The following is a 13350-nucleotide window of genomic DNA, read 5'->3' as shown; positions in this document are numbered from 1 at the left end:
ATGACACAGACATTAAAGTGCTTGGAACAGAAAAAAATGTCACATCTGTAGAGTGTTTTTTAAGTGTCAGGCTCTGTTGCAAATGCTTTATGACTATGAACTTACTGTAATACCCAAATACAAATGAACAAAGCACTAAGATTATCTCTCAACAGCCCACACAATTAGTCTTAAAATCTTTAGAACTGTTTGAACCCTCCATAGCTCCCTATCATATCTTCAAAGACAGTTAAGAGAATCTAAAATAAGAGAAGTCATCACCAGATTACAGCTGATGGATCTACATAAAGGCAGCTAACATTTACTGAACAGTTACCACTGAAAACACTAGTACAGTCTAAGCACTTAGCTCATAGAACTCTCAGAACACTAAGTATTCGTAGATAAGGGAAGAAGCAGAGAGGGGTTAAGAGACTCGCCCAAGATTCCACAGCCAGGAGAGGAAGGGCTGGGATCCAAACTCCAGCAGGCACCTTACAGCCTGCTCACTTTCAGGCATTAGCCCACCACTGAGCGGAAACTATCACATAGTCAGCATAACCTAGAGGGAGACAGAGAACAGAAAGCAGCAGCATTATCTTCCTGTGGTCCCAGGAGAGCTAGGCAGTGAGGTATGTGCCTAAGGCAGATATGGGGAGAAGAGAGAAGGAGGAGGAAAGGAAATGAGAAACTCAAGAAAGGGGTAGATAACAGTGAGGCGGATCTAGGAAACGGCAGAGAAAACCCAAAACCTGACTGAGGTACCGTTTCTGCGCTACAATATCCAAACATATTCTACGGCATTCATTTTTCTGCCCGTCAGCCCTACCTCTTCTACAGCATCTACAGCCACACCCCAAGTCCAAAGACTAACATGCTGACAGAAGCTGATTTTACTGTCCTAGTACATCATGGATATCAGAGAACAGCCCAATGAAGAAATGAGCAACAACACAGTAAATGAGGGAAGAACTTCACAACAAACACACACCCCGTACCCTTGAGGACAAAGTTAACACCTGGGAATAAAACTATTCCCTCCATGGGACTTCCCTGGTGGCGCAGTGGTTAAGAATCCACCTGCCAATGCAGGGGACACGGGTTCAAGCCCTGGTCCGTGAAGGTCCCACATGCCGTGGAGCAGCTAAGCCCGTGCACCATAACTACTGAGCCTGTGCTCTAGAGCCCGCGTGCCACACTACTGAAGCCCACGTGCCTAGAGCCTGTGCTCGTCAACAAGAGAAGCCCCTGCTTCCTGCAACTAGAGAAAGCCTGTGCATAGCAATGAAGACCCAACACAGCCAAAAATAAAAGAAACAAAACAAAACAAAACACAACTATTCCCTCCATAAAGAACTCTGAGTCAAAATGAGAGCTTACAGCCATGTGACTGTGCCAACCTCCTGTGCTCCTAAAACTTCTCCTAGGCCACTGCACTGTTTTCAAACAAACTTCAACAGAGGCATACTCACTGTAGCGACAGAAAAGAATAAAGCTAAACAACACAAAGCAACTCTGATCATTCTTCTACTCAGCATCAGAAAGTTCAGAGTTGGGGGCAGGAAAAAGGAGATGGGCAAACAAATGCAGAGGCTGGGGAGAAGACTTCCTATCCACTTGAGTCCTCATCAAGCATCGCAGAGTACTACAAATGTCAGGGAAACGTGTACTTGTAGTTTAGAATATCCCTCCCCTTGTTTTAATAGCCTAAGGAGCTCTCCCCAGAAAAAAGGTGCACTTTTTGCTCTTTAAGAAGAACAAATAAAAAAGCTTTCGGTGTGAACTCAGCTCCAACCTCCTTCTAGATGCAAACTCTCATTTCCTCAAAGAAGTATAGTGCACTAAAAGGAAGGTTGTTACCAGAGAGCCAAGAAATCCAGCCCCTAAAATGCCATTCCCAGAAAGCCCACTGGCTTCTCACTAGTAAATTAACAAAAGCTATAAGCTCTCTGGGCTCCTCATATGAAAAAAAGGCAATGCAAGAAGCAAAGCTCTGACTCATTCTATAAATTGAAGAGATGCACAGCTAATAACTTCTTCCTTTTTTCCCTTCTTTACAAAGCAAAAACCAACCTGTCCCCCCACTCAAGGGTCAATTACTGCTGGAAGCTTCTTTGCTGGCCTAAGTATCCAGCTGAAGATAAACTGGCAATCAGACCCAAGTCAGAATAATTGGCAAACACACACAACAAGTTAACCTTACTTAAATATTAACCCACAGTTTTTGTTTTTTGTTTTTTTAATTTAAAACAAGCAAAAGTAATGACAGGCAAAGTAGGTACTCTTAGAGAATACAAATATACAAATGGCCTGTGCTCTGATCAACTACGTATAATTAAACACAAACCTCACTCGTCTTAAATTGCTTAATTGCTTGAGAAATGTGTCAGGCTCCCACAAAATCTACTCAGTTTTTTTTTTATCCTACTCAGCATGAACTGGAACATATGGCAAAAATGATACATTTTTTTAAAATATTAAAAATGTAAACAGCACTTGATTAAAATTAAAACTACTTCATGGGACTTCCCTGGTGGTGCAGTGGTTACGAATCTGCCTTCCAATGCAGGGGACGCGGGTTTGATCCCTGGTCAGGGAACTAGATCCCACATGCATGCCACAACTAAGGAGCCCGTGAGCTGCAACTAAGGAACCTGCTGGCTGCAACTAAGGAGCACATGTACCACAACTAAGGAGCCCGTGAGCCACAACTAAGGAGTCAGCCTGCAGCAACTAAGACCTGGTGCCACCCCCAATTTTTTTTTTTTAATTAAAAAAAACCCTACTTCAGAAAGAGTTCTGGAGAGTGAAGCTAAGTGTGAATTAGTAGCATAAACTTAGATGTTACTTTGTGCTTGTGTTTTTAAGGCTTTACTGAGGAGGATAAAAAGTGCCTTCCCTCTTTTCAGAGGTCCCTGAACAAACTGCAGTCAACAACTGGCATTTGCCTTCAAGATTAAGCAAGATGGAACAGAATCACAACCAGTGCTCTCCATCTTAACATCACAGGCCTACCATAGCAGCAAGGATCAGAGATGGGCGTGGCATGAGGGGACAATGACAAAAGGACAAGGATAAAACCATGATGGTAATAACCCTGAAGGCAGCTAACATTCTGTGAGCCCTTACTAGATGCCACTGTGCTAAGTGCTTGACGTGTGCTACTTCATTCAATCCTCTCCATACTCCCAGGAGGCTAGTCCTACCTCAGAGATTAGTAAAGCAAGGCACAGAAGTAACTTTTCCATGTTAGCACAGAGCCAGCATAGACCATCCCAATTCCCCACAGTGAACTGGATCCAATCTACAGTCAAACCACACCAACTAATAGCTGTGGCACTAAATAAGCAAAACAGATTTACCCTGTGACAAAAGCTGTAGGTCAAGGAGCATGAAGAATGAGGCAGTACTGCCTCGAACAGCATGCTGCAGGATAGAGTGCAAAAATGGATCAGCTAAACAGCCGAAACCAACCAACTGTCTGAAAGTGGCACACAGAGATATAATGCAGGAAAGTGCGGTTCCCCTCCACAGGATTAAAGCTGTCACCTACAGCGGCTGAGGCTCTTTTAAACCTTGTTATGTAAAGACAGAACTACCGTTCCCTAGGATTGTCCACTATTTAAATCTTTGGTCCTTATCAACTTCTTGAATGACAATTCCATTATATTTCCAATGTGTGGGGTAAATAGCTTTCTTTTTTACCCCTTAGGTTTCAAAAGGCACGCCACCCTGGTCCAACTACTCAAGGATTTGATCCACAAGTCTGAATGCCCATCATTGTCAATCTCCTCCCTCCTTCCTCAGATGAAAGCTCCAACACCATACCCATAATTTTAGGTGTTACGTGTGTGCCTTTTTGTGCAACATAACACTTTTTGGGCCAGTAGTGGATACAGTACTCCAAGAACTGAGCAACCTGAATTTGTACAAAAGTTGAAGTGATGCTTTCTACTTAGTCTCTTCCACTGATGTCTTCAAGGGACCATCAACAATAGTTTCTGGACCCATTTCCTATATTGTTATTGGGGGCTTAAGGCCCTAATATCTTGTCACTAAGATGTTGTTTATATGATTTTAAACAAATACATTATTTTATACCTACCCACAACAAATCTCACTCTCACAGCATAGGGAGATTTGGGTGGAGCAGGGAGATACAAATGCACTCAACCTAAACTTTCTTTTAAGTATCATGTAGTATAATAAACTTTCATGTTAAAAGGACCTACTCCTCCCATCTCACGTATAATAAAGATTAATGGGACACCATAACCCAGCAGCCAGGGCATGTACACAATAAAAAGGGCAATATATGTCCAAAAACATGATCTGAGAAGAAACGGGAGTCAGAAGGATAAAACATTAATGAAATACAGATTTTAGAAGAAAACACAATCAAATTAATATGTTGCAAAAAACCTGCAGTCTGGGAAGTTTTAAGATATATAATAATAAGAAAAGATTGTCTACAAAGCAAGCATAGAAGCATAGACTTGGCTGGAAACAGACACTACAAAAATTAAACTCCTTCATGATAGCCACTGAACTTGAGTTCTCCCCTAAGAAAAATTAGATAAATGCCTCTCCCGTCCAACAGTACAAGTAACAAAGGGCCGACATGCTAAGCATATAATCAGCTAGGCTATGAAAATCACGGTTCCCCAATACGAGTTGGAATATAAACGCTAAAACCCAATCAGTAAAAACACAAGGATCACAGTACCTAGGTAACAGCTGCACAACTGACCCTGAATGACAGCTTAGTTGGAACCGCGCGGAGTCCTGAAGATGCACACTGAGATTAGCGACTCCTTCAGAGCCCTCAACCGCTCTGCCTCTCCCTCCCACTCTACCCAGCGCCAGAGGGCACTAGGTCAAAGACTTCTTGCGCAGCACTTGGTGGAGTCCCAGCGCCTCACAAGCGCCGATTAGGTAACGTTACCAAATGCTGCAAAAGTGCTGACTATTATTCTTCTTTGTAACTCAGCAAGCACACACTGGGAGAGGAGAAAAGACCATTTAGAGAGCAGAAAACTGCTCTGACAACGGCTGCAGAATTATGAAAAACTAATAAAATTAAAACTGATCGCAGTGCGGGTCTCTGGAAGCCAACCGCCGTAAACTGAGGCTCGGCCCAAGAACGCTAGATCTTTGGGGGACTGCAGACTAACAGGCCCAGACATTTCAACTACACGGGGGAGGGTCGGGGTGGAAATTCCGCGGGGCTCGCGTGAACGCTGGCCTCGGGGCCTGACAACCCCCGCCGGGTCGCGGCCCGCCAGCGCTTTCCTGTCAGGGTGGGGCAGCAAAGCGAGCGGGGAGCGCTGCCCGAGGACTGCCCACCTGGGCGATGCCGGCGCCCATCAGCCCGCCGCCGATGACCGTCACATGCTTGACGAGGATTTTCTTCGCTGAGGCCGCGGCGGTGGACGAGGAGGACATGGAACGCACGAACTGCCTGGTTACGAAAGCCATGATGCAGACGGCGAAAGCGGCGACAGCGACAAGACCTGGCGGAGAATACTCCCTCACGCGACACCTAAGAGCGAGCAGACCTCTGGAGGCGGAAGCCCAAGAGCCCCGCGGCCCGCGCGCCCTGGGCGACGCCGTGACGTATTCGACGGAGGGGGGTGGAGCCTCGAGGCCCGCTTTCCTCATTGGCGGAGGCCGCAGGGACGGCGTTCGAACGTCCGAGCGCGGCGTCCAAGCTCACGTGGACTGGGGCGGGCCGCCGCCCTCTTCTGCAGAGCGGCTCTACCCAGGCTGTCGACGCAGCAGGTCGTGTGCCGTTGAGTGGTTAGCGTTCTGGTACCGGACCCAGTGCAAGCCTTTCCTCGCAAAAGTCACGGGCCCCTTGTAAGGGGAAGTCCGTGGTGTTGCCTTGTTAACTTCTCCCTTTTGATCCTTGTGCATAACTCGGCGCCGAATAAATACGTGTTATTTGGCTGTGGTGATAAGGAAGCCCAAAATGAGCACCTTCCGTACGTGTCACCATAAACCAAGTCTAGGGATTATTTTAACCCGGTGCATATTGTTCCTGCTAAAAACGGAAGGAAACAAACTGCTCACACCCAAAGCAAATGTCTAGTGACCCGTGAGTTCTAATGCAAAAATCAGGCCCACTAAGGGAAAGAGAAATTTAACCTTTAATTGCCCATTTCGACTTTACATGTTTATTAATGCAGGGAACATGTGGACAGTTTAAAGTCAAAGAGGAACCTTTGTGGAGTAACCGGTAATAATAGAAAGGCCAATCTTCTCCCTCGTGTAAATAATTTCTAGTTACTGTACCTTAGTAATATAGAATTTTTATTATTTATTTTTAAATATGTAATAAGGACCCACAGACTCACCATCCAAAGTCTGCCTCCTCCTATTGCAGATAACTTACATACTGAATCCTGTGTTCACCGTTGCTTTGCTTACATCTCATTTTTTTTCTAATTCTGTAAAAGTGTGGGAGAAGTGCTGGTGTTGAGCACTCCTTAAGGCTTGGGACTTTCTAAGGAGATCGTTACTGGCTGAAGACACTGTCACATCCAAATAATTAAAGTCCATTAAGTGCTAGAATGTACCAAATGCAAAAACCAATAGGACTAGAATTGGCATAGGAAGATTACACGGAGAACCTAGTAACTTGAACAAATGAGTCAATTTACGAAGAAAAGAGGCTTCTAGGCACAGGAAGCAGCACATGCAAAGGTAGAAACGTAAAAAAATATTGCCACAGGAAAAGGGTGAGGAATTAGATATTGTCAGAGGTGAAGCTAGGACAGTAGATTAGGAAGATGCACAGATGATTCTTTCGGTGGATTTTAACTTTTCATTCTCATTTAAAAGTTGTGTTTAATGCAAGGCCAAACATTCTGATTATAGTGTCGTCACAATATGTATTTTTTTAATGTGTATAATGTAAAACATAATGCCTGAGTATTTGGTATGTTTTCAGATCTCTGATTTGTTTTCCTCAGAACAGAAAGAATAACCACTGCAGTATTTTTTAGCAGTTCTCAGATCTGAGGCCATATGTATTATGTAAAGGTGTGATGTGAAGAAAGGAGCAATGAAGTGAGAGTCAGGAGTCCTGTCTCAGTCACTGGTGTGCAGTATGATGGTCTGCAGACAACCTCCCTGGGCTCCAGGGTCCTTGTCTTTCAAAAGAAAGGGCTGGGAAGCGTAAGCTGGGACGAAGTGAGAGAGTGGCATGGACATATATACATTACCAAATGTAAAAGAGATAGCTAGTGGCAAGCAGCCGCATAGCACAGGGAGATCAGCTCCGTGCTTTGTGTCCACCTAGAGGGGTGGGATAGGGAGGATGGGAGGGAGGGAGACGCCAAGAGGGAGGAGATGTGGGGATACATGTACATGCATAGCTGATTCACTTTGTTATACAGCAGAAACTAACACACCATTGTAAAGCAATTATACTCCAATAAAGATGTTAAAAAAAAAAAAGAAAAAGAAAAGGGCTGGACAGGTATCTTTCCAGCTGTTTCATACTGAGAGTCTAACCCTCATTTACACTCTTCTGAACCAGGAAGGCCACCCCGGCCTCTATTCCTGCCCAGTCCTGATCAGATGACTGTTACAATAGAATCATTCTTCTTTTGCCAGAACTGCAAGTCTTTTCCCAAGTGTGGCCTTGAACTTTCAGGCACCCAATAACAATTTCTGTGGTCCCCGACTTGCACCTTCACCCTGTTCTTGGGGAGGTGCTTCGTTTCTCTCTGCAGGAGTGGTGCACTGGGAAGCGTGACACTGGTCACTGACCAACTCAAAAACAGCAAAGGGTACCCCTTTTTTACAGGTAAGGAACAGGCCCAGAGAAGTCCAGAAACTTAGCCAAGGTCACACAGCTAATGAATAGCACAGGCAGAATTCAAACTCAGGACAGTCTGTTTTCAGGGCTCATGCTCTTGGCCACTATGCTGTTTTGCCTCTCTTTATAGCAACCCTAAGGTTACCACTGCTATCTTCTTCTAAAGGTGAAGAAACTGAGGCTCTGAGCGATTAAGTCATTTATTAAATGTAACTCACCCAATAACTGACCAAGCGCAGATTTGAATCCATTCTGACCTCAAGGCTCCCATTCCTTTCATAATTTCATACTCTTTAGAAAGTGCTGCTGTTGCTAGAGGGGAAAAAAAAATTGGGGAGTGGTCTCCAGTAAACATACATGTCTAGATTTGGAGTTTTAACTGTCCTACTAAGGTTATCAATAAGGTTAAGCAGATTAATGTATTTAGACATTCCTACCAATAAGCCCCAGAACTGTTAAGTTTCACACAGTGAGTCCCAATATTTACACCTGAAGACTTTATAGAACCATGTGTTTTATTCCTTCCTGATTTCTAGCATGTGGACTCATGCTTCTCAAACACAAACATCCATTTATAATCGTCTACTGATCACCTCTATTTGGAAATCTCTCAGCTACTTCAAATGTAACTTATCAAAATTTGAACCTATTATTTCTCACTTCCCACAATACCTTTCACCTCCTCTTGCATTCATTGTCAGTTCACGATGACACACAACCAAGGGCATCTTCCTTCCCCCTCACCACCATATCCCCATTCACTCGGTCAGATGTCATTGATGCCACCTTAGGAGCATACAGGCTTCCTCCCTCATTTCCCCCTCTTATCTCTATCCCTATTTATCGGCATTTTATCCAAGCCCTTGTCTCCTTTGTAGAGACTGAGCCCATTCCTGAAGTGCCTTACTGTAACTAATGTCTCTTTGACCCAGTTCATACTTCACATTCTTCTCAGACTGATTTCTCAAGTTATAAACTGGGTCACTGCACTCTCCTTTTAAAAATTTTATTCACAGGATAAAGACCAAACTTCTAAGTCCTGGTGCCAACACTTTAAACTCACCTATTTCCTTCTACTCCTTCTCAAGTACCTTAAATCCTAGCCACAAAGAACCAAGTTGATTTCCTAACTTATAAATTAGAAATCAACTTTTATAAAGATCCTAGTATCTATAAATTAGTTGAAGGCTAAAATATATTTTGACTAACTGTAATTCTCAGACATTTTCAGAGCCAGGTATTTATCTATTTATTATTTTTTTATTGAAGTATAGCTGATTTACAGTGTTAATTACTGCTATACAGTGAAGTGATTCAGTTATACATATATATATACACACACACACACATTCTTTTTTTAAATATTCTTTTCCATGATGGTTTATCATAGAATATTAAATATAGTTCTCTGGGCTATACAGTAGGACCTTGTTTATGCATTCCATATATAATAGCTGACATCTGCTAACCCCAACCTCCCACTCCATCCCTCCCCCAACCCCCTCCCCCTTGACAACCACCAGTCTGTTGTCTATGTCCATGATTCTTTTTCTGTTTCACAGATAGGTTCATTTGTGCCATATTTTAGATTCCACATATAAGTGATATCATATGGTATTTGTCTTTCTCTTTCTGACTTACTTCATTTAGTATGATAATCTCTAGTTGCATCCATGTTGCTGCAAATGAATTATTTCGTTCCTTTTATGGCTGAGTAGTATTCCACTGTATATATGTACCACATCTTCTTTATCCATTCATCTGTCGATGGACATTTAGGTTGTCTCCATGTCTTACAGAGCCAGGTATTTAAAGAAAGCTGATAGTGATTCCTTGTTTTAGTTTTCAAAGTAAAATCATTGATTTTGGAAATAGCAAGTTCTTCATTGCTCTATGTGAGCAAGAAACATCACTCTAGATGCTGGAAAAATCAGGGGTGACTGGAATGTAGTCTTTGCCGTTCAAGGGCTCATAAAGTAGTAGGAGAAATAAACATGGAACAAAATGTTGTGCTTCCCAGAAGGGAATGCAAGGGGCTGTGGGAGGTGGGTAGTGAGGGGGGGTGGGGGAAGCAACGGGAAGACTAGCATTTAGTGAATGCTTAATTTGCCAGGCTCTGTGCTAAGCATGTAATACGTAACTTCTCATCCATTCCCATCAGTCTGATGTCACTATTTTTATTCTCTTTTTGCATATGGGAAAACTGGAAGCTTAGAGAGGAAAATAACTTGCCTGAGGTGTGATAGGCGGGAAGAATAGAGGCAGGTCTTGAGCCCCAGTCTACCTGAGTGCAAAGTTGTTGCTCATAACCAGTGTCCTAACTTACTTCATCATGATGGATATATTACAGCAGAGTAGTGAGGATGATTAGAAGGTTTTCGGGCAGAGAAAATGTTTTGAGGACACTCCAGACAGAGAGAAAAATGTATATGTAGTCTGTGAAGGAACCGAGATTAGAGAGTGGTCTGGAAATACATTAACATAGGATAACAAAAGCACAGGGTACTTTTGGGTGAATGAAGATGAGACTGCAAAGGTAGGCAGGGGCCAGATGAGGGTGGACCTTTTTATGAGAATCATGATCTCAATCATATTTAATTTTTTTCAATTTATTTAGAATTGCACATAGAAAAATTGTAAAAAGAGTACAAAAGAATCCATATATCTCTTACCCATATTTACCTGTTGCTAACATTTTATCACGTTTGCTTTATCTTATCAATTGTCTAGATCTATTTATCTGTAATAGATAAGACAGATATTATATACATTATGAATAATCTGAACCATCTGAGAGTAAGTTACACAAATCATGGTCCTTTATAATATTTCTATGCATATTTCCTAGGAATAGGGTGATCCTGACATAACGATAGTAATCAACTTTAGTAAATTTAACATTGATACATTTCTATCCAACCGATTGCCTGTATTCCAATTTAGTTAACTGACCTAATAATGTCCTTTATAGTTTTTTTTTGCCTTCTAGTACCAAATCCAGTCTAGAGTCAGGTATGGCATTTAGTTGCCATCTCTCTCTCTCCCTTTTTTAAAACAACAGCTTTACTGAGGTTTTAGTTAATTTGTTTTTATTTTTGTCTTTAGGCAACAGCTTTTTCATGAACATTAGTTTGTGTACAAGGAAACCATAGGAAGGACTTAAATATCCTTGGAAGATATCTTTCAAAACTACAATAATTGACAATTCACTACATGCCTTTGCATACCAGGTGGGAAGAGGGCTGCTAAACAAGCTCAGATTGACAAAACGTAATACAATGAGGACAAATGCTGCCGAGCAGAGTATGATGGGAGAAAAGAGTTTTCACTGGTGGAATTTCCCTCTTTAGTGTCATGTTTCAGAATCAGAAATGCCAAATTGGTAGATTCCTTGTGGAAAATTTTCTTTTAAATGAGGCACAACCTAAAGAAAGAAAACTCTGAGTCGTAAACCTGACTAAGAAGGAACTATAAGATATAGGTCATTTAGTAGCATTCTTATCAGTTGTTCCATTAGTAATTTAATTGTAAACATGTTTGAGAAAAATAGCTTAACCATGTTCTTCTGGTCTGTTTGATTTGACATTCTGAAATATTTTCTTAGGCTATTTTGTCAATGTATTTGTACTCCTTGTCAATATTTCTTTGAAATGTAACTACGACTAGAGATTAGCCATCCTTGCAAGTCATATTCTACGTTATGAATACGTTCATGTGATATGTCTAATATTTGCTTCACAATAAATCAGTGCAGAATGGGGCTAGTGGGAAGTGGGATAATGTAGATCAAACAAGATTTGCCCATAACTTCTGTATGTGTTTCAAAATGTCCATAACTTTTTTATGCTTAGAAAATATCAAACGTTTCAGAGACACATACAGATGTATTATTTTTACTTTTTAGACCTTTTGGGATTAACTTGGATTAATTTGGGAAATTCATCCTTTTGGGATTAACTTGGAAAAAGAAGTTAATTGGAGAAAAGATGTTACTTTAGTTTTCTAAGTAATTAACCAACTGTCCTAGCACTTTTTAGAATATATTATTCCTGTTCTTTCATAATGTGATGCCACTTTTATACACTAGAGGATATACTCTCTATTTTGTTTCATTGATTCATCTGAACATCCCAGTGTTACTACAAAACTGTTTAGTGATACATTACTTTAAAAGATAGTATCCAGGGCTACCCTGGTGACGCGGTGGTTGGGAGTCCGCCTGCCGATGCAGGGGACATGGGTTCGTGCCCCGGTCTGGGAGGATCCCACATGCCGCGGAGCGGCTGGGCCTGTGAGCCATGGCCGCTGGGCCTGCGCGTCCCGAGCCTGTGCTCTGCGGCGGGAGAGGCCACAACAGTGAGAGGCCCGCGTACCGCAAAAAAAAAAAAAAGAAAAAGAAAGATAGTATCCACCCAGAAATAAATCCTCATATATATGGTCAAACAATTATCGACAAGAGTACCTAGACCATTCAATGGGAAAAAGACAGTCTTTTCAACAAATAGTGTTGGCAAAACTGTTATCCATATGCACAGAAGTAAAGTTAGACCCTTACCTTACACCATATACAAAAATTAATTCAAAATGGATCAGAGACCTACACATAAAAGCTAAGACTATAAAACTCTTAGAAGAAAACAGGCAAAAAGCTTCATGACATTGGATTTGGCAATGATTTCTTGGATATGACACCAAAGACACAGGCAACAAAAGAAAAAATTAACAAATTGGACTTCATCAAAATTGAAAACTTGTGCAACAAAGGGCACCTCTGGCCAGAGGTGGAAGAAATGGTGGAAACTGAGGATTTAAATAAACAGGGTAACTGTAGATAGTGAGGAGGGCTCTGAAGGAAATAAGCTGGGTGATCAATCAGGGCATATTTTAGTCCATTTAGGCTGTTACAACAGAAATACCATAGACTGAGTATCTTACAGATAACAGAAGTTTACTTCTCACAGGTCTGGAGGCTAGAAGTCCAAAATCAAGGCGTCTGCAGATTCAGTGTCTGGTGAGAGCCTGCTTCCTGGTTCATGGATGGCTGTCTTTGCACTGCAGTCTCATATGGCAGAAGGGGGCAGGGAGCTCTCTGGGCTCTTACAAGGATCCTAATCCCATGCATGAGGGCTCCACTCTCATGACACAATCACTTCCCAAAGGTCCCACCTCCAAATACTATCACATCGGGATCAGGTTTCAGTTAATGAATTCTTGGGGCACACAAACTTTCAGTCTATAGCAGGGTGTTCTCAGGAAAGGCCACTTTAGATAGGGCTTTAGCAGAAGCCGTCCCTCAGGAGGTGACCTCTGCACTGTGACCTCAGGAGGAAGACTGGGCCGTGGAAAAAGCCGGCAGTGGGCTCATCTATAGGAAAAATCCATAGGTTCGGGTATTTTAAAAAACTTCTTCCTGAGCTAAGGAGTGTAATAGAGACAAGCACTCGATATTTTGCCACAATGGGCTTATGTAGATTCATCCCTCTCTCAAATAATGCTGGACTTTGACGTGGGAAATAAGAAGCTTGGGCTGTGCTACAGTCCTGAGA

At 42.2% G+C, this 13350-nt stretch overlaps 1 protein-coding gene across 2 annotated transcripts in view; it reads right to left on the bottom strand.

Annotated features, from left to right (window-relative positions):
- Window positions 1-5590, bottom strand: part of HADH (hydroxyacyl-CoA dehydrogenase) — a 47483-nt gene extending 41893 nt beyond the window's left edge. For both annotated transcript variants that reach the window (XM_082653699.1, XM_082653700.1), the window contains exon 1: window positions 5326-5590. In XM_082653699.1, coding sequence (XP_082509825.1) covers window positions 5326-5457 — 132 coding nt within the window. In that variant the 5' untranslated portion in view covers window positions 5458-5590. The remainder of the gene's footprint in view (window positions 1-5325) is intronic.
- Window positions 5591-13350: the final 7760 nt, after the last annotated feature.

Source organism: Grampus griseus (assembly GCF_964374135.1).
Source record: "Grampus griseus genome assembly, chromosome: 4".
NCBI lineage: Eukaryota > Metazoa > Chordata > Mammalia > Artiodactyla > Delphinidae > Grampus > Grampus griseus.
This window is presented reverse-complemented; position numbering and strand designations above follow the sequence as displayed.